At 35.0% G+C, this 27528-nt stretch overlaps 2 protein-coding genes and 1 long non-coding RNA gene across 7 annotated transcripts in view; 2 read left to right on the top strand and 1 right to left on the bottom strand.

Moving 5' to 3' along the window:
* LOC138691737 (zinc finger protein 83-like) overlaps positions 1-23873 on the top strand; it is a 35559-nt gene extending 11686 nt beyond the window's left edge. Inside the window, exons 4-5 of one of the 4 annotated variants that reach the window (XM_069814047.1) lie at positions 4698-4768; positions 21464-23873. In XM_069814047.1, the coding sequence (XP_069670148.1) occupies positions 4698-4768; positions 21464-22934 (1542 nt within the window). In that variant the 3' untranslated portion in view covers positions 22935-23873. Of the gene's footprint in view, positions 1-4697; positions 4769-17901; positions 21423-21463 lie in introns of those variants that run through there. The other 3 variants (XM_069814048.1, XM_069814049.1, XM_069814050.1) reach the window with 3 other exon arrangements.
* Positions 1-27528, bottom strand: part of LOC138691745 (uncharacterized) — a 400261-nt gene that overhangs the window by 61727 nt on the left and 311006 nt on the right. The window lies entirely within an intron of this gene.
* The window catches only part of LOC138691740 (zinc finger protein 239-like), a 77927-nt gene continuing 76671 nt past the window's right edge, over positions 26273-27528 (top strand). The window contains exon 1 of one of the 2 annotated variants that reach the window (XM_069814059.1): positions 26273-27058. The gene's annotated coding sequence lies outside the window, so the exon portion shown is untranslated. The remainder of the gene's footprint in view (positions 27059-27528) is intronic. The other variant, XM_069814056.1, reaches the window with a different exon arrangement.

The raw sequence follows: 27528 nt of genomic DNA, 5'->3' as shown, positions 1-27528 counted from the left end.
GCAATATATTCTTTGTAGAACATTAGCTTACCCGTAGAGAAAAGATATTTTATAACTGTACCATAAAATATGTAGCTGATTTTGAGTGGATTCCAGAATATGTTCTAAATTCTGCAATATGTTCTGATACCTACGTGCAGGTACAGCATGGATGGAACTATTTACTCTTATTTTGCCAGTTAATTGCATTTGGTTTTAATACAAGTAGATAAACGTAAAATTAGAAACATCAATTTACCAATTTTAAAAGGACTATAAATAAACGATTTATTTAAAATTTATTGTCTTGAGTAGACACCAACTTACAAGGAGAGGACACGCTCTGTATGTCACCGAATTAAATAAGATTCTGTGAGATGAAAGTACAAGACGTACTGTTTAAAGTCATACCTGATATGGGTGGCCAATGACCTCTCGTTTTGGAAATATTGGTCATTGTTTGTGACATACTTCCGTTGGGTGCCTAATAGGAAGCATCAGACTATGTAACAGCATAGCTCATATGGTTGGGTGCTGAGTTGTCATCCAGGCAACCCCAGTTCGATCCTAATGCCTTCTCATTTTTTAAAACTTGATATTATTATTATTATTATTGGCCTTGTCCTGTTGTTTTGCACGTTAATATTCTAAATAAATAAATTATTATTATTATTACTATTATTATTATTATTATTATTATTATTATTATTATTATTATTATATGCCTTGTGCTGTTGTTTTGCACGTTAATATTCTAAATAAATAAACAATAATAATAATAATAATAATAATAATAATAATGATAATAATAATTATGATGATTATTATTATTATTATTGGCCTTGTCCTGTTGTTTTGCATGTTAATATTCTAAATAAATTATTATTATTATTATTACTATTATTATTATTATTATTATTATTATTATTATTATTATTATTATTATTGGCCTTGTGCTGTTGTTTTGCACGTTAATATTCTAAATAAATAAATTATTATTATTATTATTATTATTATTATTATTATTATTATTATTATTATATGCCTTGTGCTGTTTTGCACGTTAATATTCTAAATAAATAAACAATAATAATAATAATAATAATAATAATGATTATTATTATTATTATTATTATTATTATTATTATTATTATTGGCTTGTGCTGTTGTTTTGTACGTTAATATTCTAAATAAATAAATAAATAATTATTATTATTATTTTATTATTATTATAACCAAAAGGACAATTTGGCGCAAGAATGCAACGTCAAGTAGATGAACTCACTTCTAAATTCGGAAATATATGTGTAACACGTTCTTCATCAGGAAAGCTGACATCTTAACTCCATAAGCAATACCTGGAGAAAGTAATAAAGACATATGTGAAAGAGCAGCCATTTCTTCTAATTCTGGACTCGTGGGAAGGACAAGTAAATCCTTCTTAATATGATGAAATATTTACAAATGAAGAAAATGAAGTAACGTGCAACCTTAAAGTGATTTCACCCAAATGTACTGGATTATGCCAGTCCTGTGATGTTTATTTTTTTAGACAGGTGAAGATTTTTATCAAATATTTGCAAAATAGCTCTTTCCTTTTACAAACTTGACGACAAATTGCTTCAAGGGAGGATGCCCTCAAAATTCACTCCTTAATTCACTTTCAGTTGTCAGCTCCTATATTCAAAGCCATGTTGAAATATGCGTGGTATGCATCAAAATTGATAAACGAACGAGAAGTGTTTGTGAATGTGAAAAATGTCTGTTTCGCAGCAGAAGTGCGGAAAAATGTGTGTGACTGTGGACAACCTTCTTTCATTTGCTGTGCATAGTGCAGGAAATATGTATGTGTTGTGTGTTTTTATGACATCATAATGAATCATGCACAAAATGAAGTGGAATAGAAACAGAACAGACACCAGTGACCTGCCTACGTGAGCAATATTTCCATGTTTATCCTTTACAATACAAAGTTAGTTAATAGTAATTTGTTTAAAACATGATGGTGTTCAATACATTGAGAAATATGATATATATAAATTGATTACTGCGATCACACTATTAATCATTATTAAAAGAAAAAAATATAGGACCAGTTAAGATTCGAACTCAGGTTGCCTAGATAACAACTCAGCACCCAACCATAAGAGCTACCCTTTTACATAGTTTAATGCTTCCCTATTAGGTACCTAACGGAAGTATGTCACAAACAATAGCCAATATTTCCAAAACGAGGGGTCATTGGGCACCCATACCAGGTATGACTTTAAACAGTACTTCTTGTACTTTCCTCTCACACAATCTTATTTAATTCGGTGATATACAGAGCGTGTCCTCTCCTTGTTAGTTAAAATTCTCGGGAAAGTTATTAGTTCACTAAATGGTTGAAGGAATTTTCTGAACAGGGCCAGTATATATCTGGTAATGTAAAAATTTGAAGCCATACAGTGACATAGTTTAGACAATGTTACAAAAGGGGGAATTGCACGAATTTTTGTCCAAAAGTGTGGTGTTATGATTACCATGTCTGACTGTAAAACTGGTGCATTGGTGTTCAGCTGCTGGTGGGGACAAGTTATTATTTTTTTTTTTAAGTTTTTTCTGTGAAACTGGCTAACTTCCGACGCTGGCCACTGAAATCATTGTGCTGTCATTATCACCTTCATTTCTCTAAAACATTAGTTAACCATTGCAGTTGATAAAGTCTCGTAAAATAAACCATTTACAAAATGCACCGACTGCGAGACTTGAAATTGAATTATTCCTTCATAGATAATTTCTGCTATTATGCACTTTCCTCCAGTTTGCCATGGCACACTCGAAAGATCCGCTGGTGTGCGGAAGAATACCGAATTTCAATAAACACAGTGTAGGTGTGCGAGCAGCAGAGAAGAGAATGACTGACGCACATCAAGGGTAACCAGATCAATAAAATTAGAATATCTTGCCAATCTTTAAAAATATCGTATTTTACTTGGCTTTATGAAACAAACTGTTTCATGCACTAAATGCCTTAGCAAACACATGTAATGATATTGCATGTTTTCAAATTTCGTGAGTAACAAGTGAATTATCACGCTGATATTGCATTGTAATAATTTTCTGTCATTAAATTTTACGTTTCTATCATAGGCATAATATAAAAATACAAAAATTGTGTTCTATTTGAGTAATACATATTTTGTTTCTCTTTCCAACGTCTTTTGCAATATGTGCCTTTTCACCATTCATCATATTATCATTCCTCGGTATGTTGATTCATAAGTAATTCATATAAAATTGAAAATATTTATTATATTAATGCATATACATATACCTTTTTTTTTTGTAGTATACTCATTTCCTCGTACAACCCTCGAAATTCCCCTCCTGCTTGTTAACAACAGATTGTATGAGTGTGTCACATGTTGAAAAAGGTTTTTAAAAAAAGCTGTTCTACAAGGAAAAGATGTGCCCCGTGAAATATATGGGCTATTCCATATGAAATCGATCAGCAAAAAAGTCACATTTTTTTAATACTATAATTTTTTTCCATATATACAAGGTGCTGAGGAGAGTGCATTTTCAAAAATATACTATCGAAAGTCGGTTTTCATACTATTGAGCGACAAATTTAGCGTATTTTATAAAAACCCTCTTTCAGTGCTCAGAACTCTGGAACCGTTTACTGCAGAACATTGAACGGGAGCTCATTTTGAAGCTGACATTTAGTAGGTTATGATAAGAAGTAATACTTATTTTTATTATACACAGAGAGAAGATAATCTGATTTTACTTACTTTTAGGCTTTTTGGCCATTTATAAAAATGTAAAAAATATTGCTAAAAAACCTTGCATTATTAAGAGGGATTCGGCATTGTTTTCTTAGTGGCTCAGCAATAAGTTTCGAGGGTATTAAATAAATTATTTTCACACGCCCAAACTTGAATGGCGCAATACCCCACGCACTGGCCGAGAGCTGAAGATAAGTGAGCATTGTTAGTCATTTTACTCCTGTGTTTATGAAAACTTGTGATAAAGCTAGCCCAGCCATGACTGCTAGACGACACATCACGTGTTTGTCTCCTGGTCTTGCTTGTCTCGACTACCTACAGTCAGCTGGTTAGTTCACGCGCGTACTATTTATTTTCTTTATTTGATATTTTCAGTACTTTCTTATCAACAGTGCACCAGTAAAAAATATATGTTTATGTGTACTTTCAATGCTGAATCTAACCATATATTTTAAAAATATTTTTTCGTCTGCAAAGGCGTCTTAATGAAGAAAAATCTAAATTTCTCCATTTCCATAAAAAGTAAGAAAAACTGTTTACATGTCAATATAAACTTTAATTTTTCAGCATCAAAATAAGCCATAATTTTGATCATTGGGTGAAATGTTTTCGGAGCCACAACAGTTTAAAGTTGCTAATTTTATGAAAATACTATAAATTTAAATGTTTAATTGAAACACTATGAAGTTCTGATGCCTCAAACTTTGCACAAAGCATTGTATCACAGTTGTCAACGGACAGAAGAAGTTTCATTGTATTTAAAAATTGCAAGGTCAATTTTCTCAATATTTCGGTCGATTTGACATGGAATAGCCCATGTTTAATTAGGTAAAATTCTTCTAGGCCTAATAAGACTTAAACACAGTTGTGTGGCAACTAAAATCGATGCTCTTTTATTCATGTAAGTTGAGCTATCTTTTTGTTCTATTTGCTCTGTATTTGTAGGAAGAGCAGTGTGACATCAGTGAGCAGCCAAGGGTGGAAGTGACGGCAGAAGACGAGGCTAACGCCGAAAGGTGAGTGTTATGTACTAGTCTTCACGTAGAGAGTTCATTGTGTTCGAAGTTTCAGTTCTCTTGACTGTTCAGAAACAGCTTCAGAAGAACTGTCTGCCCAAATCATCCAGAAATAATCAGTTATCACATTCACATTCTACTTCTCTTGATATCTGGTTTCCATAAGTACTGTTAAACCTTTCTTCATGTTCTTCACTAAAAGTGCCTAGATTATCAAGAAAATAATCTACATGAATTTGTATACACTTATATTGCATCCTAGGGTCTTGAAATCTTTAACTTAATTTCTACAGTTTCATTATAATTGAAGTTTTTGTTATTCCCTGGGGAATAATGAACTACCATCTTGAGTCCATTCCAAGAATTTTTCTGTGAATCGCTCGTCACGTTTAGGAAGTCATTATCTAACATTAATTTCCTTATTTTATTTATTTACTAGCCGTAGAAATAAATATAAAGTAATTACATAATTAAAATAGGATAATTGAGTCAGGGAACATTTGTGTTTGATAGAAGGATAAATCGTTTAATATGCTACTTAATTTAAATTGTATTTAAATAATTAAAATGCGATCATTTTGGTCCAGAGAGCACTCAGAAGTTACTGTAATGACATTATAGCATTATGTCCATCTAGAGAAACTACACCTTCCAATGGTGAAATAATAATTAATTATACAAACCGGTTAATTTAGCTTTCGATATTACTTCATACAAACACAGAAACATTCTCTGTAGGCTATTTTTCATAGCTTTGGATTGTTTTTGGCCAAGACCCCTTATAGACGTAGTCATTTGTTATCATTTCATTACACACCTTAGATGTCATTGTATTTTAATTTTAAAACTTATTTATCTCATTAAATATCAGTCCTATCAAAATTTTGCAAGGAATAAAACTTATTGGAAATCATTTTTAAAGAAACTTTTTTATGTAACATATTTCACAAAAATCAATAATAAGCAAGATATTTTGATTTATTTAATTCAAGCCCCCTTATAACCCCCTTTTAAATAACGTTTTTGAATGTCATATAGCCTAAAATCTAAGTTACAGCGAACTTAATTTATATTCCAATTTTCATTGAAATCCGTTCAGCCATTATCACGTGAAAAGATAACAAACATCCAGACAGACAGACAGACAGACATACAAAGAAAAATTTCAAAAAAGCGATTTTCCGTTTCAGGGTGGTTAATTATGTATGTTAGGACCAATTACTTTTGGAAAATCGAAAATTACCAGAAAAATTTCGGCTACAGATTTATTATTAGTATAGATGATATGACATGACATGACATGATATATATTTCTCAAAATCTTCGGTCCTGCTGGCCCTTCACATTTCTGTATTTGGGCCAGCATTGCCTTACTTGCACTATTTACAACTTTAAACAAGACGTATTTTGACACTTAAAGCCTGTTCTTGCTATTTCTTTCATGTCCCTTCACTTTCACTTGACCATCCTTTTACTTTATCCACTACTATTCTACTTCTCTTATTCTCAGTTACCTTAAAAATCATTCCTACCTTCATAACTAGCTTAATACTTTAAATAACAATATATATAACTTATTTAATATATAAGACCTAACCCTTGTTGACTATTTCACTAAAAACTTGAACTATTATTATATTCACTGTCTAAACTCTTCTCACACAACACATTAGCGCTCATATCCTAGCAACATTGCTTTCACTTTATTTATAACCTATTTAACACTGAAAAAAAGTACAACAGTTCACTTCTATTTATCCATTACCTAGCTGAACCTACTATTATTTCAACCCACTGATGCACCATTTAATACCAAAGAAAATTAAGTTGTTCCTCCTTTTCTTTCTTCTAAGTATTCCACCTTCTTTTTTAATATATTGTTTTCCTTTTGTAGATCTTCTCATTTTTTGTTAATAGTATCGATGGTCGCCTTTAGACTCGTGGTATCCATTCTCCATATATCTTTCACCTGGCTTATTAATCACTATGAAACTGCTTCCGTATACTACTGCACTTTGCTAAGTTAGCAGGCTCATGGTCAATCACATCTTACTTGGTTGCTTCCTCATTGATAACTGTTATTTATTTATTCATTCATTTGTTTGTTTCTTCGTCCATTAATTCATGGATTCTAATGTAGTCAGGGACATCAATCTTTCACAGCACCGGAATTACAACTACAATAATACATACATTGGTTCTTGAACATTGTTTCACCAGGTTCTGCTTGTCCACTGTTCCCCCTTCCACTTCATAGACCTAGCCCTACTGTCCCACACACTCAAGAAACTTGTTGATGATGTTATTAATGCACAGTCCTTAGCAATAAAGCCATTATCCACCGGAGTGGCTCAGTCGGTTAAGGCTCTTGCCTGCCGGTCTGAAGTTACGCTCAGGCGCGGGTTCGACTCCCACTTGGGCTGATTACCTGTTTGCGTTTCTTCCGAGGTTTTCCCCAACCATAAGGTGAATGCCAGGTAATCTGTGGCGAATTCTCGACCTTATCTCGCCAAATACCATCTCGCTGTCACCAATGCATCGACGCTAAATAACCTAGTAGTTGATACAGCGTTGTTGAATAACGAACAAAAAAAATAGAGCCATTAAGGGCCGGTTTCACCAACACATATTAAAAATTACTTAACTATAAGTTAAGTAACGAATGATTAGAACTTTAACAATTTGTTACAAATTTTACTTTTCAAGAAAGCCTGTTAAAGATTTGTTAACGCGTAGTTAAGTAAGAATTTGTGTGAATCTAGAAAGTAGTGATCATCTTTCCAGTTTCTGAACGTTGCCTATTTCACACTTGGCGTTGGTGTTTTGTTTTCCTCTTCCGGTTTCATCGAAAGTAATTCAAAACAAGTCTGCTTTCTTTGTGTGGAAGTTCAGTTTTAAAAGTTTGCAGTATGATGGAGATTGAAAAGCGTAATAAACGTGTTCGTGGCAGCAATTTCTCGGAAAACGGAAAGCAAATTCTTGTAGATATAATACACAAACATAGAAACATAGTAGAAAACAAAAAAACCGATGGCGTTACCGTTAAGGAGAAGGAGAAAGTTTGGCTGCAGATATCTTGGTCTCAATGATGCTACAGAAGAGACCCTATGAACTATTCTGCATACTGTTGCTTTTGATACTTCGGCAGTGTCTCCCACAATTAATTGAAAGGATCCTGTCGCATAAAATCGCAAAGCAATGGGAAATTGTTGCATAGGAGAGAGTGGAAAGTTCCTGTTTGTTAAATGATCTAAGCTATGTTCAATTTCTGTCAGTCGATCTAAGCTATGTTCAGTTTCATGGAGCACTTTTTCTACAAAATTTTTTGATAATCTGTATCTTTCCAGAAACTTTTTATTTGACATACTTTCAAAATCATTCTTTCTAGTAATCACTCTCTCACCTTCAGCTTCTACAGCATTAAGATAATCCGGATATAGCAGATGTGCATTCAGACGATTGGCCGCCATTTTGAAATTAAACAAACATTAAGCAGTTTAACAGCTCATGAATGGACTGTTAAGTTTGGAAGGAAATTTAACATATGTTAGGCCTACCGAAGCTTGATGAAACACTTCAAATGTTAAATTTTCTGTTAAACCACTTTAACATATGTTAAACAGTTAACATTTGTTGGTGAAACTAGCCCTAACTCTCTTACTCACAAATAGCTCGCACACCTAGTGAGTTTAGAGCAGTGGTGTCACGAAATCATCATGAAAACTGATTGATGATTTTCAAGTTATGGGATAGCCGTGCACTTCTCTGTAAAAGACTGCAGATAACTGTACGAGTACTCAGTGTTCAGGCACCGATGTAGAAAGTGTTCCTGTAAGTAAGGTATTGTAGTTGTAGTGAAATCACAATCATATAAATGAGACAATTTATATTATTAGTACCTGAGATGCGTCGCGCACAACAATCCGCAGTAAAAAAGGTGTAATAAATTTAGAAAAATTCAACAAAGGCAAAGAAATAAGACAATAACATTATTTAAAATTGAAAATATTTGTGATATATAATTATATTTCCTTATAAATTAACACTAATTCTCTTTAAATAATACCGCACGTTTTCCTAGGCGAAAGTAGTATGTATTGCACTTGAATTATATTGTCATGGAACATTGAAAGAAATAACCAAATTAATAAATGAATGAATGATGAATGAATGTTAGCCATAATGTCCCATGTTGGGCACAGGCCTCCTGTGATGGGGTTAGAACCCCTTCGACAGGGATGGCTCAAGTGTATTTGCTTCGTAGGCGAGGTTGTCGTGTATACTACTTTTGTGACATGGTTAATAACCCTGTTCAACTTTAACTAGTCCCAGCACTGTTCTTTGTTCATTTTTATTCTTGCACTACACACATTATACTGACACTGGCACTTTGACAAACACTGATTGCTATTTACACTATTTACCTGACACTTTCTCAACACTGACTTTACTATTTACAAAACTTATCTTACACTTTTACTAATACTGACTTTACTATTTACAATATCTTAACACTGATTACGTTATCTATTTACAATGACCTTCCCTGTTCTTTGCTGTCCTCGACCATTGTTTCCCCTCCTCTTTGGTAAACATGTCAGACCATCTGAGCCGTGGTCTTCCCTGTCCTCTCTTTCCGACATAGGGGTCCCACATCGTGACTGCATGGATCCATCTTGTCTCATGTAGTCTCGCCACATGTCCCCCCCCCCCCCCCAGGTCCACTTCGTTGCCATGGCTCGTTCTGCTGCGTCAGTAGTGTTCGTCAGTCTTTGTAGTGTTTCGTTTGTCATTCTGCCTCGTAGTGTGGTGCTCAGTATTTTTCTTTGCATCTTCCTCTGGCATGTTTGTATACTCGAGCGTTGTCTCTCGGAGAATGTCCAAGTTTGGCAGCCGTATAGCAAAACTGGGATTATACATGTCTCTAGTGCCTCGAACTTGAGATTGCAGTTTATTGTCTTGTCCGTCAATATGAACTTCAGGCTCCAGAATGCCTTCCATGCCGATGAAATTCTTCTATTGATCTCTTTGTGGTTTCTTTGTGAGAAGGCAACTATTTTACCCAAATACACATATTCAGAGACATACTGCAATTCTGTGTCGCCTACTCTGATTGGGATCTCCCGTGCGTTTGTCATCACTTTCGTTTTCGTGTTGTTCATGGTCAGTCCAATGTAAGTACTTTTGATATTGAGTTCCTCAATCATGTTTTGCAGTTCTGCTGCTGAGTCAGCGAATAAGACAATGTCATCTGCAAACCTCAGATGAGAAAGTTTTATGCCGTTGATATTGACCCCGCGTTTCTCCCATTCCAAGTTTTTATACTGGTACGTAAATACATGCACAAACTGAACAACAAAGAAAGATAATCATTTCCTAAGCTTTTATTTCATTAATTATTGGTTGCAATTGCAATGTGTATTTACAATGTTGAAACACATTTTCATATATCACAAGAGTTCATTCTTCTCACTTGAAGGCCCTGCCAGAGACAATTCTTCTTTACCGTTTGTTTTTATTTATAACATTCTTTATATCGGTAATATTATGTTAGCAGGTGCAGTTCTTAAAACTGAACATAAGTTATTGTCTGTCAGTCGACTCCTTAGATTAGGTTTGTTAATTTTCATGGAAGGGAAAAACTGGTTACACTTACTGTCGAACATTGATATTGTAACGTTTTATTAGTAACAACAACAATGTAATTTATTCGTCACAACAATAACTCCTTTCTACAATTCACCTTAAACGCTCTCGTCAACAATAGGATTTTCACTCAACACAGTATTCGTTATAGCACTCCACTCACGGCAATGACAATTTGCTTGGACTATTACGAACAACGATGAACTATTAATCTTAACTAATATTTACAAAGCACTATTTACAAATCAGAACTATCAGTTCTCAGTTCACAGTTCTTCTAGCTCAGTCACTCGAGTTCACAGTATCTCGAACCACAGACCTTCAAAGACAGTTCAATGTACTCGAACTCAGGTCTCTCCAACTGCGGTCCACTGCACTCGAACTCAGGTCCCTCCAACTGCCGTCCACTGCACTCGAACTCAGGCTTTCGGATGCCGACACAGTTGCGGACGCACACTCGAGTCGAACTCCGGTACACAAGACTGGCTTGCTTGCTCTGGCTTACTCACTGACTGGCTGACTAATCAACTGAAACTGCCTCGCGTTCACTTGTGCGCGTAATTTATACTCACACCACAGTTTCTGGAAAGTACGACTTCTCGAATTATCTGGCTATCTCCGCTTCGGACGGACTTCTCTAGAAGATTCGGCAGGGTCCGTCCCCCTTTACTCCGTAAGTAGCAGCTGCGCGCGCACTCTCCCCTCGTCGCGTTGACGTAATACATCCCCTCTCTTCTCTCCGCCGCGCGATCTGCTCTCTTGCGGGACGCTGGTCTTGAGTTCACGTCGCTGTCACAATATTATTCCTATAACAAATTGTTATATTATTATTTAAAATAAAAAGAAAAAACTGAAGTAATTGAGGATATTGTGGTGAAACCTTCAATGCTCTTTACTCTTTTGCATAAGGTCGAGTGATGCACTGTATTAAACTTGTACTTCCCTATGACGTCTAGCATAAGACTGCAGGTAGGAGAGGGATATCAGGGGAGGTAAGGTTAGAACGCGTGCTGTGCTGGAACGAAATTGAAGAACAGCACTTCAGAGAATGGGATGGCGACGTTGGTTTATAGGAAAGGGCTGGACATCACTGTAAATGATTCTGATGTACTTCTTCCTAAACATTGCACAATTGACAAAATGGTGAGAAAATAATTCCAATTTTGTTCAAGAGTTTGTAAGTAGCACTCTTGATAGTAGTTCTATACCATATACAAAAATTAATGGAATTATTATTAAATACTTATGGCCGGTTTGTCCAAGTAATTTTTAATTTTGCTTAACGAATGTTAAATTAACAGTCTGTTTATTTTTAACGCTTTGTTCATGTATTTTCCATTTGTTCAACATAATTTTGTTTAAGATAACCAATACTTAACTATAACGTCTGTTAGCACTGTTTTAACTACTCAACAGCAGTTGGTAATAATTCTACACGAGTAAGACAATTTTTGATTGACTAAAATTAATCTTTAAATTCAGATATTATAGAGTGAGTCATGAAACTTGCTTAAAATGGCAACCTGTTATAGTAGGCCACGCTCCATAAACAAACAGTTGACAAATGAAAGTTGTAGCTGACGTACTGAATAATAATTACAAAGTAAGGTTATATTTCCTCATTGCTATTATGGATACGAAATACGAAAGAAATAAAATAACACTGATGTATTCAAACAGTTCAAAGTATTTTTTAAATGTTACGTTACCAGTCATATGCCAAACATTCCCTACAGAGAGACACAAAATATTAATTTCGCAACTTCTGTTCGAACAGCTGTGGAGACATCGGCCGTATTTAACTAACTGTTAAACGAGTTAACTGGCCGTAATTCTACATTTTAAAATTAACAAACTGTTAATAATCTGTTAATCCAAACTGGTGTTGGAAACATACAATTTTATTAATTAACAAACTGTTTAGAGTTTAACAGTCGTTAAATTTTCTAACAATACTTGGAAAAACCGGCCATAAGACTTATTTGTTTATAATATTTGTTTTTGTTTCTTTATATCTGATGTGTTTCTCGTATCTTTAGGAAGTGAAACAAATATTATTTTTGTTTATAAAGGCCAGTTCTTACTTATTAATAGCCTACAGGTGTTGGGCAGTAATATTTTACAAAACAAGTACTCAGTACTTTTAAAACGTTCCACCCTGTCTTCATCTAAACCTTTGGTGTTCCCATCGTTCACCTTGAGAAATTAATAACTCGCAATAATATTGTTTAAAAATAGCCTATCTACACTCATCTGCAATGATGAAGTGCGATGTTTGTAATTTGTAATATACAATAGACACTGTAACTTTTCCATTTTTTTCTCAATTTGGAACTCTAAAATACGGGACAGAAAGCTGTCCAGAACACTTTTCTCGGGACAATCGTATTTTACGGCCCGTCTGGGAATTCTACTCTTGATAGTAGTTCTATACCATATATAAAATTAAATGGGATTAGTATTAAATACATAGACTTACTTGTTTATATATTTGTTTTTGTTTATTTATGTCTAATGTGTTTCTCGTTTCTGTAGGAAGCTGCTCGTCAAACATAATGCATTCAATAGGAGTGTATGCAAGTCCTAAGTTTCCTATAGATAGGTATCTGAAATACTTCTCTCAATTGAGTCATTGTATTCTTTTATGTCGTTAAGTACGACTATACTTACCTTTAAGGTAAAGGAAAAAAATTATTTACTAGGTCTATATTCTTTTATAATTTAAAATTACATTGTTGCAAAGCTTTGAAAGCATTATTATTTCTTTTGCGTTCGCAAATAACAAATACTAAGTTAGAGGTAATACCAATACAATTTTCTCATGACTATTACACTTTTACTACGTCATACTGCTTTTGACTAATAAAACGTTACGAAAGGACGTGTTTGAACCAATCATATGTATTTATCGCTACAATTTTATCACATCCCTACCATTTGTTTGTTTTTATCACTTCCCTAACATTTGTGTCTTTGTTTGCCAACATTTCAAGCTGCACATTCTTTATGTTACTAAAACATGCTTTTGCGAGTGTTTCCCGCATAGATAGTCGACTGAAAATGGCCGCTCCGTTCAAACATTTTGGTAAAGCTAACATTAGTAAAACTGAATTTTAGAAAGTCAATTAATATCTATTTTATTCTATTAGACTACTTTATTTCTTCTAATCTTTATACACTTTCTGTTGTTTTATCACCTTCCTACCATTTGTTTCTTTGTTTGCAAACATTTAAACTGCAAATTCCTTACGGTATTGTGAAACATGCTTTGCGATCGTCATTTGTTTACCGCATATATATAGTCAACTGAAAATGGCAGTTCAGTTCAAACGTTTTAGTGAAGCTAACTTTGGTGAAATAAAATTTTAGTACAGTAAGCAAATAACCCGTAACTGCATAACGTTATTAATGACTTCAAAAATGCGTTTCTGAGTTTGCTATTTGTTGACTTAAGAATGCTTTCGTATCAGTTTTAACTTTATTTACCTTCTGGGATAAAAATTAAGGACCGTCCCATAAATAGGACGGTATACGTAATGATCAGTGATACAGAAGTTGAATAGAATAATCCCTTTATGTAGTTCAAAAAGTATTTATGTATTTATTATGTTGCAGATACATATATACATTGTAGAATCAGTTTTTCAACTGCTCTTCTGACAGAAGCCTTTGCATTGTACAAATACTATTTTGTGTAGTAAGGGTAGAAACATTTAGGGTGGAGTCCAGTTTCACACTTGCTGCAGATGAACTTTGTTTTCCCTGTACAATTAGCACACCTTCACTGAGTTTCATTTTGAACTGGCCACTTGTGTTGACCGTCAAATCTTATATCTCTTGGGGGAATGGGAGCAATTTTTCCTTGGTGAGAGCTTAACCCATGCCCTTTCAGTATTGTAAGAGCCAAGACACGGCGAAAATTGAGGAGCTGTTCTGTAGAGCTTTCAGGCTTTATTTTTCTATATGGAAGTCAAGCATTTACTAGAAGACATAAAAAAAATAAGCGAAAATTGACCACCTTTCTATTGTTGCCGCTGCCGCCGTTGCTAACATTGGTACTGCCACCACTGATGCTGCTGTTTCTGCTGCTGCTTTGAGGCTTTATTTTTCTGTATGGAAGCCAAGCATTTACTAGGGAACATAAAGAAAATAAGCGAAGATTGACCACCGTTCTGTTTTTGCTGCTGCCGGTGTTGCTAACATTGGTACTGCCACCACTGATGCTGCTGTTTCTGCTGCTGCTTTGAGGCTTTATTTTTCTGTATGGAAGCCAAGCATTTACTAGGGAACATAAAGAAAATAAGCGAAGATGGACCACCATTCTGTTTTTGCCGCTGCCGCTGTTGCTAACATTGGTACTGCCACCACTGATGCTGCTGTTTCTGCTGCTGCTTTGAGGCTTTATTTTTCTGTATGGAAGCCAAGCATTTACTACAGGAACATTAAGAAAATAAGCGAAGATGGACCACCATTCTGTTGTTGCCGCTGCCGCTGTTGCTAACATTGGTACTGCCACCACTGATGCTGCTGTTTCTGCTCCTGCTTTGAGGCTTTATTTTTCTGTATGGAAGCCAAGCATTTACTAGGGAACATAAAGAAAATAAGCGAAGATGGACCACCATTCTGTTTTTGCCGCTGCCGCTGTTGCTAACATTGGTACTGCCACCACTGATGCTGCTGTTTCTGCTGCTGCTTTGAGGCTTTATTTTTCTGTACAGAAGCCAAGCATTTACTAGGGAACATAAAGAAAATAAGCGAAGATAGACCACCATTCTGTTGTTGCCGCTGCCGCTGTTGTTAGCATTTGTACTGCCACCAATGATGCTGCTGTTTCTGTTGCTGCTTTGAGGCTTTATTTTTCTGTATAGAAGCCAAGCATTTACTAGGGAACATAAAGAAAATAAGCGAAGATGGACCACCATTCTGTTGTTGCCTCTGCCGCTGTTGCTAGCATTTGTACTGCCACCACTGATGCTGCTGTTTCTGTTGCTGCTTTGAGGCTTTATTTTTCTGTATGCAAGTCAAGCATTTACTAGGGAGCATAAAGAAAATAAGCGAAGATGGACCACCATTCTGTTGTTGCCACTGCCGCTGTTGCTAGCATTTGTACTGCCACCAATGATGCTGCTGTTTCTGTTGCTGCTTTGAGGCTTTATTTTTCTGTATGGAAGCCAAGCATTTACTAGGGAACATAAAGAAAATATGCGAAGATGGACCACCATTCTGTTGTTGCCACTGCCATTGTTGCTAACATTGGTAGTGCCACCGCTGATGCTGCTGACGCTGCTGTTCTTCTAGTGATGGTGCTGCTGTTGCTACTGCTAGCGCTGGTGCTAATGGTGGTGGTTGTAGTAGTAGTAGTAGTAGTAGTAGTAGTAGTAGTAGTAGCAGTAATAGTACTTGTAGTAGATGGACTTCTAGCCTGGAATTACCTTCGCTGTCTTAGAAATTGTCATGTATTAGCTTCCTTCTCTTCGGATGACAATAAATTGTACGAGAAACCCCAGCTTCATTGTTGTCTAATGAGCTTCCAAAATCATTTGTTGCAGCTTTTGTGTTAGAAGTCTCTGGCATAGTTTCATCAACAATGTCAACTTCATTATCATCATTACATTTTTTTTTGTAATATTCCGCTTTACTAAGTAGCATTTTACTGCCAAGGTCAAATAAGCCTCATGCTCGTCGTCCGATTTATCACTGTCTTTATCTGTATCATGGGAAACTTCTGGAGGGGTCACATAAATATTAGACTTCTACTATTATAATTATGATTTTCAATTTATTTATTTATTATCTTGCTAATAATTGTAACATAAAATATAATATATACAGAAAATCTTTAGCTCGGCCCTGAAAGAGTAGAACTCGTGCTCAGGGGCGGATTCCTGAATTCAAATTAATAATTATACAATACAATTTGTCTTATGTCTACTATGCAATTATAGTATATAAATTTAAATTTACAATTTTTCAATTTTTATAAAATCCATACATAAGTTTTTAAATTTAATTCTAGAACTAGTAGAATTGACAAGATTAGGATATTTAAATATAAATTTGTTATATATTCTTGTGCCTAAATTACTACTGTGATTAAATACCGTAGCATTGTTGCATTTTGGGTCAAACAATCTTAAAGAATTCATACCTTTTGTTTCATAACAATGAGAATACAATTCAAAATTATTTCGATTTTATGTATGAATTTTATTAATACAAAATAATCAATTTGTCTTACGTTAAGTACATTAAAGTCTAGAAACAAATTTTGAGATGGAAAATCAATAGGTTTATGAAAACATATTTTAATTATTTTCTTCTGTAATAAATAAAGTGGGTTAAAATTGGATTTAAATGAGCTACCCCATCCTATAATTCCATACATAATTACCGATTGAAATAAAGTTAAATATATTGTGCTTAATAAACTTATTGACAAGTAATTCCTCAATAAAACAAAATAATATACAATTTTACGTATTTAACCCCAGAATTTCACGACGAGACTGAAAATAAAAGAATGAAATGGAAGTCATATTCATACTGTAAAGAATACTACAGGAGTGCACGCGGCATGGCCTCCAATTTTTAGGATGGCACTTTATTTCACCTTGTAACTAGCAACATATAAGAAAATTTTATTGTTGTTATATACCACATGAAAACTAAAGTATTGAACTCATTATGTGAAAATAAAAGTCAGATTTCTGTATCACTTTTACACAGTAACTAAAAATGTTCTTATCTACGGTGTGCCACAAAATACGGTTTTCCTGACTTCTTGTCAACAATTAGCTGGTATGAACAAAAGTTCGCTCGGAATTAAAGAACTGCCAACATCATAATATAATATGATAATTTACCTGCTAAACAATGCATCCAACTGTATTAAACAAGAAAAAGTTTCACAGGATTGAGTATTTTACGCAAGTCCTATTTTTAGAATGCTATGCAGTAATGGGTTAATATCTTATTGTATTAGAATACTTTCTTCTAATCTTTATATGATTTCTTCTAATCCTGTAATAGTACATTAAATCCCACTCAAGAATTGATTTTCTCTACATAAATCAAAACGTCTGGTAAGATTATTGTTGATAATACTTACTACGAAATGGAATAAGTAATGTTCCACGGCCTAATTGTAAAGTGACTAAATTAACATACTTAAACAATTTATGTATCACAATAATAAGGGATAGAAAAATTTACAGCAGATGTGCAATACCAAATTTCAGAATTCTTGCAGAAAAGTGCAAGCTCCTAAAGAGGACGAAGTAAGGCAAAGGCAGGTGATTTGAACAGAAAGGTTTATTAAAAGTAAAAGCCAACTAAGAGATGACTAACGTTATAACATTTATTGTACAGGTGAAGTCCAAATTGTTGAAAATTTTCGTACTTACAACATGTCATAAATTATTTACAAGGGTTTGTTTTGATTTGAATATGCCATAATTGTATGAACATTTGTTGCGACTATATTATAGACTCACATCGTATTTCCGTCAGAATTGCAGCTACCAGTGAGACTACTGTATCATCAGAATTCTACAATATCGCACTTGAAGAGAACGAGAGACTGTATGACATTCCCAAGAATTCAGGTTCCTCGGGAAAACCTGTCAGGACTCTTGAAGATGAACATTTGGAATTTGAATTGCCTAAAATATATTTCTCGAAATCGGCAAAACGGAAGAAGAGACCTTTCATATGCGATGTTTGTGGTAAATATTTCTCTCACTCAGTTAACCTAAAAGCTCATAAACGCATTCACACGGGTGAGAAACCTTTCAACTGCGATGTTTGTGGCAAGAAATTCTCTCAATTCAGTGTCCTGAAAAACCATAAACGTGTTCACACGGGCGAAAAACCTTTCAAATGTGATGTTTGTGGTAAGCAGTTCTCGCAATTGGGTAACCTAAACCACCATGATCGCTCGCATACAGGGGACAAACCTTTCAAATGTGACGTTTGTGGCAGGAATTTCTCGCAATCTAGTAGCCTGAATACTCATAAACGCGTTCACACGGGCGAGAAACCCTTCAAATGTGATGTTTGTGGTAAGCATTTCGCACAATTCGGTAACCTAAAAAACCACGATCGCTTGCACACTGGGGAGAAACCGTACTCATGCGATGTTTGTGGTAAGTGTTTCGGTGGCTTCAGTAGTTTAAAAACCCACCTTGTCCGGCATACAGGCGAGAAACCTTTCAAGTGTGGTTTTTGTGGTAAGTGTTTCTCGTATTTGAGTAGCGTGAAACATCATGAACGCCTTCACACACGCGACCATCCTTACAAATGTGATGTTTGTGGCAAGTTTTACCCAGATTCGAGTAACCTAAAGAAGCATAAACGTCGGCACACAGGCGAGAAACCTTCCTAATGTGGCGATTTTGGTAAGTCCTTATCGGACTCTATCAACCTAAGCAAACATGAATGCCAGAACGCATGCGAGAAACCTTTCAAATATGCCTAAAATTCCAGGAACTCAGCCAAAGAGGTGCGAAACGTTTCTAATGCCGTGTTCGTCTTGAGTGACTCTGTGAGCCGAATACTCTGAAAAGCCATGATCTTTTGCACCCATATAGATACTCAACTCAAAATGGCAAGTCTGTTCAAACGTATTGGTGAAGCTAACATTACTGAAATAGAATTTTACTAGTTCAGTTAATATCTTAATGTATTAGAGTACTTTATTGCTTCTAATCTTTATATCCTTTCTCCTAGTCGTGTAATAGTCGATTAAATCCCACTCAAGTTTTTCTTTTCTCTAGATAAATCAAAACGTGAGATTACTATTGATAATACTTAGTACGAACTGGACTGAGAAATGTTCCACTGCCAAATTTTAATGTGACTGACTTAACAATATAGAAACAATTTGTATATCACAATAATAAGGCATAGAAAACTTATAACACATTTGCAATACTGAATATCAAAACAATCGCAGAAAAGAACATGCTTTTGTCGTAATAAAAAAGTAAAGCAAGCCAGGTGACTTTGGACAGAGATGTTTGTTAAAAATAAGTGCTACATAAAGAGTTTACTAACGTTGTGTAAACCTTATGAAATCTGTTGTACAGATGAAGTCCAAATTGTTGAGAATTTTGATGTTTGCAACATTAGTCATATATTATTCTTCTTTCTCTTCTTCTTAAGGCACTACAACTTCATTGACGTTCTTGTCTTCTCAACGATCTGTTTCCATTTCTCTCTATCTTGTACAATTTTGGTCCCAATTCTGAATCCTTAATAATTTTATATCTTCCAGTACGTCATCCTTCCATTTATTTTTTGGTCTTCGTGTTGCTCTTGTCGTTAGGGGTTGCCACTGGTAGATCTTATTCACCAGTCTTTCATTTTGCATTTGGTTTACAGGTCCAAACCATCCTAGTCTTTGAGCGTTAATAAAATGTATTGTATTTTTATTTTTAATTGTGTTATTTAATTCCATGTAGGTTTGGATCATCCATGTGCCTTCTTTTTCTTTGATTGGTCCCATTGTCGTACGCAAAATTTTCCTTTCAGAAATCAAAGCTTTTGTTTTATTGTTTCCGTCAAGATCCAGGTTTCACATGCTGATGCCACAATTGCTCCTATAGTTGTTTCATATAGTTTGAATTTTGCTAACTTAGATATTAATTTACTTTTGAACAACATTTTGTTCTCAAATTATGCTTTATTGCCTAGGACAATTCTCTCATTTATTTCTTATTCTGTACTATTATTTTGGTTTATAATGGAATCTAAATATTTAAACGAATTCACTCCTTCATAACTAATATTTTCTATTTAAGACCTTTTTTGCTCTGTTTTTTGTGTTATTGTTTAAATATTTAGTTTTAGCATTATTAACTATCAATTCATATTTGCCTGATTCTTCCTTCAATAATTTGAAAGTTTTGACTAAGGCTGACATAGTTATTGTTGTTATTAATATAACATCAGCATATGCCACGCATTCTTTTAGTCTGGTAATCATGTTACCTCTTAGATGTAGTTTCTTTCTTATTTAGTCTATTACAATGCTAGATAAAGTTGCTGCTATTGGATCACCTTGTTTGACGCCAATGTTTATTTCAAATTCTTCACACAATTTATTGTTTATTTTAATTTTGGCTCTACTATTTTGAAGTGTCAGAGTCATTAATGTTATTAATTGTCTGGTATTTGATGGTGTGTTAAACATTCTTTTATCGTCTTTCTAGATTCTGAGTCAAAAGCTCGTGCATAGTCAATGAATATATTATGTAATTGAATTTTATATTCATGACATTTTTCGAATATTTGTCTTATTATAAATATATTATCAATAGTAGATCTGTTTGAACGAAAGCCCATTTGACAATCGTCCAGAATTTCTTCAGTTTTCTCTGTTAATCTTTTATTTAAAATAGTGGTAAATATTTTATATTCAATATTTAGTAAAATAATTGGTCTATAATTATCACAATTTAATCTATCACCTTTTTATATATGGGAGTCATTATACCTTCATTCCTTTGGTCTGGTAACTACTCTTCATTCCGTATTTGAACCATTAGGTTATATAACTTCTGTTTTAATGTATTTCCTTCATATTTAATTAATTCAGGAGATATGTTATCTGATCCTGCTGCCTTATTTGTTTTGAGATTGTTAATTATATACCAAATTTCATTAAAGGATGGGATTGGGGCTGTCTCCATATTAATGGTGTTTGGTATTTGACATGGAGGTCTGTTTTGATTTGCTAGTTCAGTTGAATTTAATAATTTGCAGAAGTAATTTTTCCATTCATTTAGTACTTGTCATATTTGCGTTACTAGGTTTCCGTCTTTCCCTATAGACATAATAGAAATCGTTGTTCGTTGTTGTTTGAGTTTTTTAAAATCTTCAAAAAATTTTCTTCACACACTCTTTTTGTGCATAAATGATTTAAAGGATTGAATCCCTAATGGCAATGTACTTCCTGCTGAAATGGATTTGTTTTGATTTGAATATTCAATAAAATTGAATGTATACATGTTGCGACTATTTAATAGATTGATACTATATTTACTACAGGATTGCAGCTACCAATGACAGGAATGTGTCATCAGATTTCGATAGGCTTGCAGTTGAAGAGAAAGAGACTGTGGGTGAGATTCCCAAGTATTCAGGTTTCTCGGGAAAACCTGTGCGGTTTCGTGACGATGATAAGGAACTGGAATTTGAATTGCCTAATATATGTTTCTCAAACTCGGCAAAACTGAAGAAGAAACCTTTCACTTGCGATATTTGTCATAAGTGTTTTTCAAACACAAGAGACTTAAAAACTCATGAACGTGTGCACACAGACGAAAAACTTTTCAAATGCAATGTTTGTAGCAACAGTTTCTCTCAGTCGTCTAGCCTAAGAAGTCATGAACGACTGCACACAGGTGAGAAGCCTTTCAAATGTGATGTTTGCGGCAGGTGTTTCTCGCGTTCCAGTACCCTCAATAACCATAAACTTATCCATACAGGCGAGAAACGTTTCATGTGTGCTGTATGTGGTAAGTGTTTTTCCTTATCGACAACTCTAAAATTCCATGAACGCATACACTCGGGCGAGAAACCTTTCAAATGTGACGTTTGTGGCATGACTTTCTCGAAATTGAGTAGATTAAAATCTCATAAACGCTGCCGTCACACAAACGAAAAGCCTTTCAAATGCGAATTTTGTGATTTGTGTTTCTGCGAGTTAAGGAAATTAAAAAGCCATATACACTGGCACAGAGGTGAGAAACCTTTCGTGTGTGATGTTTGTAGTAAATGTTTCCGGGATTCGGGCAGCCTGAGAAAACACGGACGAGTCCATACAGGCAATAAACCATTTAGGTGTGATGTTTGTGGTAAGTGTTTTTCTGATTCGAGTACCCTAAGAAAACATGAACGCTCGCACACAGGCGTGAAACCTTACGAATGCAATGTTTGTGGTAAGCATTTCTCGCGAGCGAATAGCTTAAGGCACCATGAACGCCGGCACACTGGCGAGAAACTGTACAAGTGTGATATATGTGGTGTGAGTTTCTCTGTGTTATCTATTTTGAAAAGTCATTTACTCCGTCACACAGAAGCTTTCAAGTGCGATGTTTGTGGTAAATGTTTGTCGGATGCGAGGAGCCTAAGAAACCATGAACGCCTGCACACAGGCGAGAAACCTTTCAAATGTGATGATTGTGGTAAGTGTTTTCCGTATCCGAGTGGCCTGAGAAGGCATAAACTCTTGCACACTGACGACATATCTTTCAAATGCGATGTTTGTGGGAAGTGTTTCTCGAATTCGAGGAACCTGGGAAACCATGAACGCCAGCATACAGGCGATAAGCCTTTCAAGTGTGATGTGTGTGGTAAGGGTTTCTGGGTGTCGAGTGGTCTAAAAAACCATGAACGCCGACACACAGGCGAGAAGCCTTTCAAGTGTAATGTTTGTGGTAAGTGTTTCTCGGATACCAGTAACTTAAGAAGACATGAACGCCGGCACACGAGCGAGAAACCTTCGAAATACACCTAAAATTCCATGATCTCCGCCAAAGACGCGAGAAACGTTTCTAATGTCGTGTTCGTGTTGAGTGACTCTCTGAGCCAGAGAGTCTGAAATGCCATGATCTCTTTCTTGCACATAGCAGAGATGCCTTCTATATCTGTTTCCCTGGTAGGTATAATTTAAGTACTCGTGTACTGCACAATGTGAGCAACAAACCTATCTAATGCGGTTTATGTTTTAAGTGTTCTCGTGGTCGTGTAGCTTAAAATCCCATGAACGCCTATACGCGAGGTGATATTCAATTCTGATAATTGTGATACGAGTTTCTTTTTAAAGACTATTTAAAGTATGTTTTCAAAAATACTGACGAAAATATTTCGTAATGCGATGAATGTGGGATGTGTTTCATTCTTGTAACCTAAAACGTCATGGACGCTAGCACAGACTAACAAAAATTTAGGTCTCGCCCAGAATAAACCTGGAACGGAAACAAAACGAGAACGCTTATACAGTTGAAATACATACATTGAAGTTGAGCATTCACTGCTGACGAGAAAGTTGCTTGGTACGTGGAAGTTTACTCAGTCTGTTGCCATGATAAAACTATTTTCTCTTCATATTTTTTGTGGCATAGAGGCCGTAACATGTTGTCTTGATCGTATCTAACTCTGAAATTCAGTAGAATCACTTTCAGTATTATTCTACATGATTTCAATTCTTAAATATTATGTGTCAGAAATTTTGTAGTTGATTAACCAACGTTTGTTTATGTTAACTAGCTTGTACTCGTGAAAAATGCCATTGGTGTATTATGCACAAGTAATATCAGAATAGGTTATATCGACTTTGCATATCGTTAATCAGATGCATTGTCTTTTCTGCGCTTCTTTTATTGTAAATCAAGAAGCAGTTTTGTAGTCATAAAATGTAGTTGGTAAAAATTGTAATAAAGCAATCATGATTTTACACGTTTTTCATATTATTTCTTATATGTACTCATTCATGACCATGAAAAATGTAATGAGATATTAAACAAGGTGAAATGAGGCTTTATGCCACAAGACTACGAAATGTGACAAGCTTTGTGAACTATACAGTAGTATATATATTGAGTGGAACAGAATGAATAAATATGAATAAGAAAACAAATTATATCCTTCAACTCTTACATTCAAAATTTAATACTATATTATTCAATGAAGAATAAATTTTCACAAAAAACACACAAAACGCAACACAAACATAAGAACACAAGAAATACATCACACTAACATACGAAAACAAAAACACACAAGATCGCATCCTCATTCAGAAAACAGAAATACAATATAGCATACAGTACAGGAAACACACTACAAAGACATCTCAACACACAAACAACACAAACAAATAAATACAACCACACAGGCGTATACAAACTCACATGCAATAGTTGCGACAGTTTCTACATTGGACAGACAGGCAGATCATTCCAAACTCGATACAAGGAACACATTAAAGCAATAACCAGAGGACACAATACATCTACATATGTCGAACACATAACTAATACTAACCACACATACAATAACATAAATACAGACATGGAAATCCTACACATACAACCCAAAAACCAGAAACTCAACACACTAGAACGATATGAAATATACTGACACATTAAAACACACCCCAATCAAATTCTCAACACACAGATCAATTTCAGAATACACACACTATTTGACACAATTCTTCTTCACAGGAACGCAACCACACAACAGGCACCGAAGTTGAGATAGCGCCGAGATATAGTAGGCTATGAGGATGGTGTCGAATAGCACCGAAACAGCTGTAAGCCTCACATGCTTACATAATTAACAGGAGTAATATCGCCATCTAATCAATTATTTTGAAACTCTATGTCTGCGTCCACTTCCATAACAACAAAACCTAGGTATTAAGAACACTATCTTGACTACAAGCTTGTTAGATGCAACTGTTTGTGTTTACTGAAGTACAAAAGTCAACATACATTGCGATTCTTTCGTTAGTTGTAGGAGAGACGTTGCAGTGTACACAGTGAAATTGGTGCGGTTTGTGTATACAGTAGAAGTGTATTGCAATACATAATTTTATCGAGTATCATGGATCCAAAAAGAACTGAAATACTAGTGGAGGTGAGAAAAATATACGAGCTCAATAAAAAAGGGCTCTTTACGGCTTAAAATTGGGTAAATTGTTAGAAGTAGCCATACAAGTGTGCAAACCGTAATAAGAAACTGCAATGATCGAGGAAGTGTAGAAAACAAATACCAGATGTGGAAGACGAACAAAATTATTTAACAGGGAGCAACGACACATCATTAGAAAAGTGAATGCAGATCCCAAAATTACAGATACAGAGTTGGCGGTAGATGTCGCAAATACTACTGGAAATATTGTTCATCCCATCACAGTACGAAGATTTCTGAAAAAAGCATGAGTTTCAATGTAGAACAGCAAGGGAAAACCCGTTCATAAGCATGGTAAATGAACAGAAGCACCTAGAATTTGCAACTCTGCATCGAAGTAATAATTCCACATAGTCTAAGACATTCCTTTTGACGGATGAGAGTAAATTTAACATCAAAGCAAAATGTTTGGCGAAAAGGGAATGAAATTTTGAAAAAGACCCATCAGTGAAGGACGGTGGTGGACATATTCTTGTGCGGGGTCACATATCTGGAGCTGGTGTTGGGAATTTAGTATTTATTGAGGATATTATGGATAAATGGAAGTATCTCACAATATTAAAGGAGAATTTGAAACAATCTGTTGAGCAACTGGGACTAGGAACAGACTGGCTGTTTCAGCAAGACAGTGATCCCAAGCATACGGCCATTGTCTTAAAAGAATGGCTACTTTACAATGTATCAAAACAGTTGCATTCGCCTCCCCAGTCGACAGACATCAACCCAATTGAACGTCTTTGGCGGGGATTAAACCAGAGATAAAAAAATACAAAAGCAAAAAGGATTTGAAAGCTCCCTTAGTGAAAGAATGGAATAAATTTACATCACCGGACACAAAAAAAATTGGTAGAATCTATGCCTCGACATTTGGAAGCTGTGATAGAAGCAAAAGGTGGAAATACAAAATATTAAATGGTGCCTCAAAGTGAAAATAATCAATACCGGTACTCTATGTTGACTTTTGTACCTGAACGATTTTTCATTTGTGCTCAAGATGTTATTATATGGAACTATTATTAATGATGCAGTATATATGATGTTTTTCATTTCCTAAAATGTTTCCGTATGTCACAAAAAGTGAATACATTTCTTTTATTGATTTTGAATTTAAGTGTTATTTTTGGAGTGTATGTAGGCTTCAGTGTCCGATAACCGAAATGCGTTTCAAATTTGACATTTTAGGAATATGTTTCACTTGTAAGATTAATAAGAGACACAATTGGTTGCCCAAAGACCAAAGTAATATATTGTGTAAATTTCTTCTGAATAACTATGGGTCTAGATACATAAATACAGTGGGGATTTTTCGTTTACTTGGTAGCTGACTGAGTCTGCTTATTGGGGAACTGCAGCTGTGACAACCGGAGTTATGTTTGTTGAAAGACTGACAAGACGTGAAACTAGCAAGCAGCCTAATGAAAAATTTAGTAGCTGAAGTGTGACTTAAATAATGTTCAATTCGTAACTTGTAACTGAACTGAACTTTCACATCATCTACGTATCTACTTCAATAACATAACTCTTTCAATCAGGGGCCCTCAGGGCCCGTTTGAACCATGACAAAGTTTGGCCATTTCTGCTCATGGCCATCTCACAGCGTCCATGATTCTGGCGAGAGCCTCTCGTTTCTGCGCTGTGTGAAAATGCAGGCATGTTTGAAACATTTCTTATTACATTGTGTCCAAACTACCCTTTGTAGAAACCAAGGAAATTTGCGAGTATAAGCATTACTGTCAGTAAAGCATAACTGTAATAGCATTATGAATTAAACGTATTTTATCCTCTTTTGCGGACATAATAATATCTATGTATCCATAACGTGCTTATGGCGTCACTGTCCCTTAGATCTCAGTGAACATGCGAATGCGTCTCTGCATCTGGCATAATTTTGGACGCTGAAATACGATATTACCCATGTATTCTTCGTCAAAGATAAGTGTAGAGGTATATATTCCTACATTGTGTTTTATACAACCATAAATTGCATTGTTTATTATTCACAAAAGGACTTCAATCTCTCGTTTGAGGTGTACATTTGCTCATAGTGGAGAAATGCAGCAATATATATCATTCTTTGTCTCTTGTATCAAAATTGAACAACAGGAAGACTCCTTTCGGCTCCATTTGAAACATCGTATGTTATGCTATGCACACTATTATCGTTGAATTGCTAGTATAACATGTCAGTGATAAATATCTTTCTGACAACTGTAGTCTTCAATTCTCCGGAATTGTTTGAGAAATAAATACTGTAACATTCCTAGTACTACCACAGTCTAGTAGGCCTATATACAGTCACGAAGCTTGAGTTGTTGAGGCTGCTAGGAACAATAAATCAGGCGATATTAGCGATCCAAGTGGTTAGCAACTAACTATGCATGCCTAGTGGCCTACGTATTGAGCTTCGTGACTGT

The sequence above is a fragment of the Periplaneta americana genome, chromosome 16, assembly GCF_040183065.1.
Source record: "Periplaneta americana isolate PAMFEO1 chromosome 16, P.americana_PAMFEO1_priV1, whole genome shotgun sequence".
Taxonomy (NCBI): domain Eukaryota; kingdom Metazoa; phylum Arthropoda; class Insecta; order Blattodea; family Blattidae; genus Periplaneta; species Periplaneta americana.
This window is presented reverse-complemented; position numbering and strand designations above follow the sequence as displayed.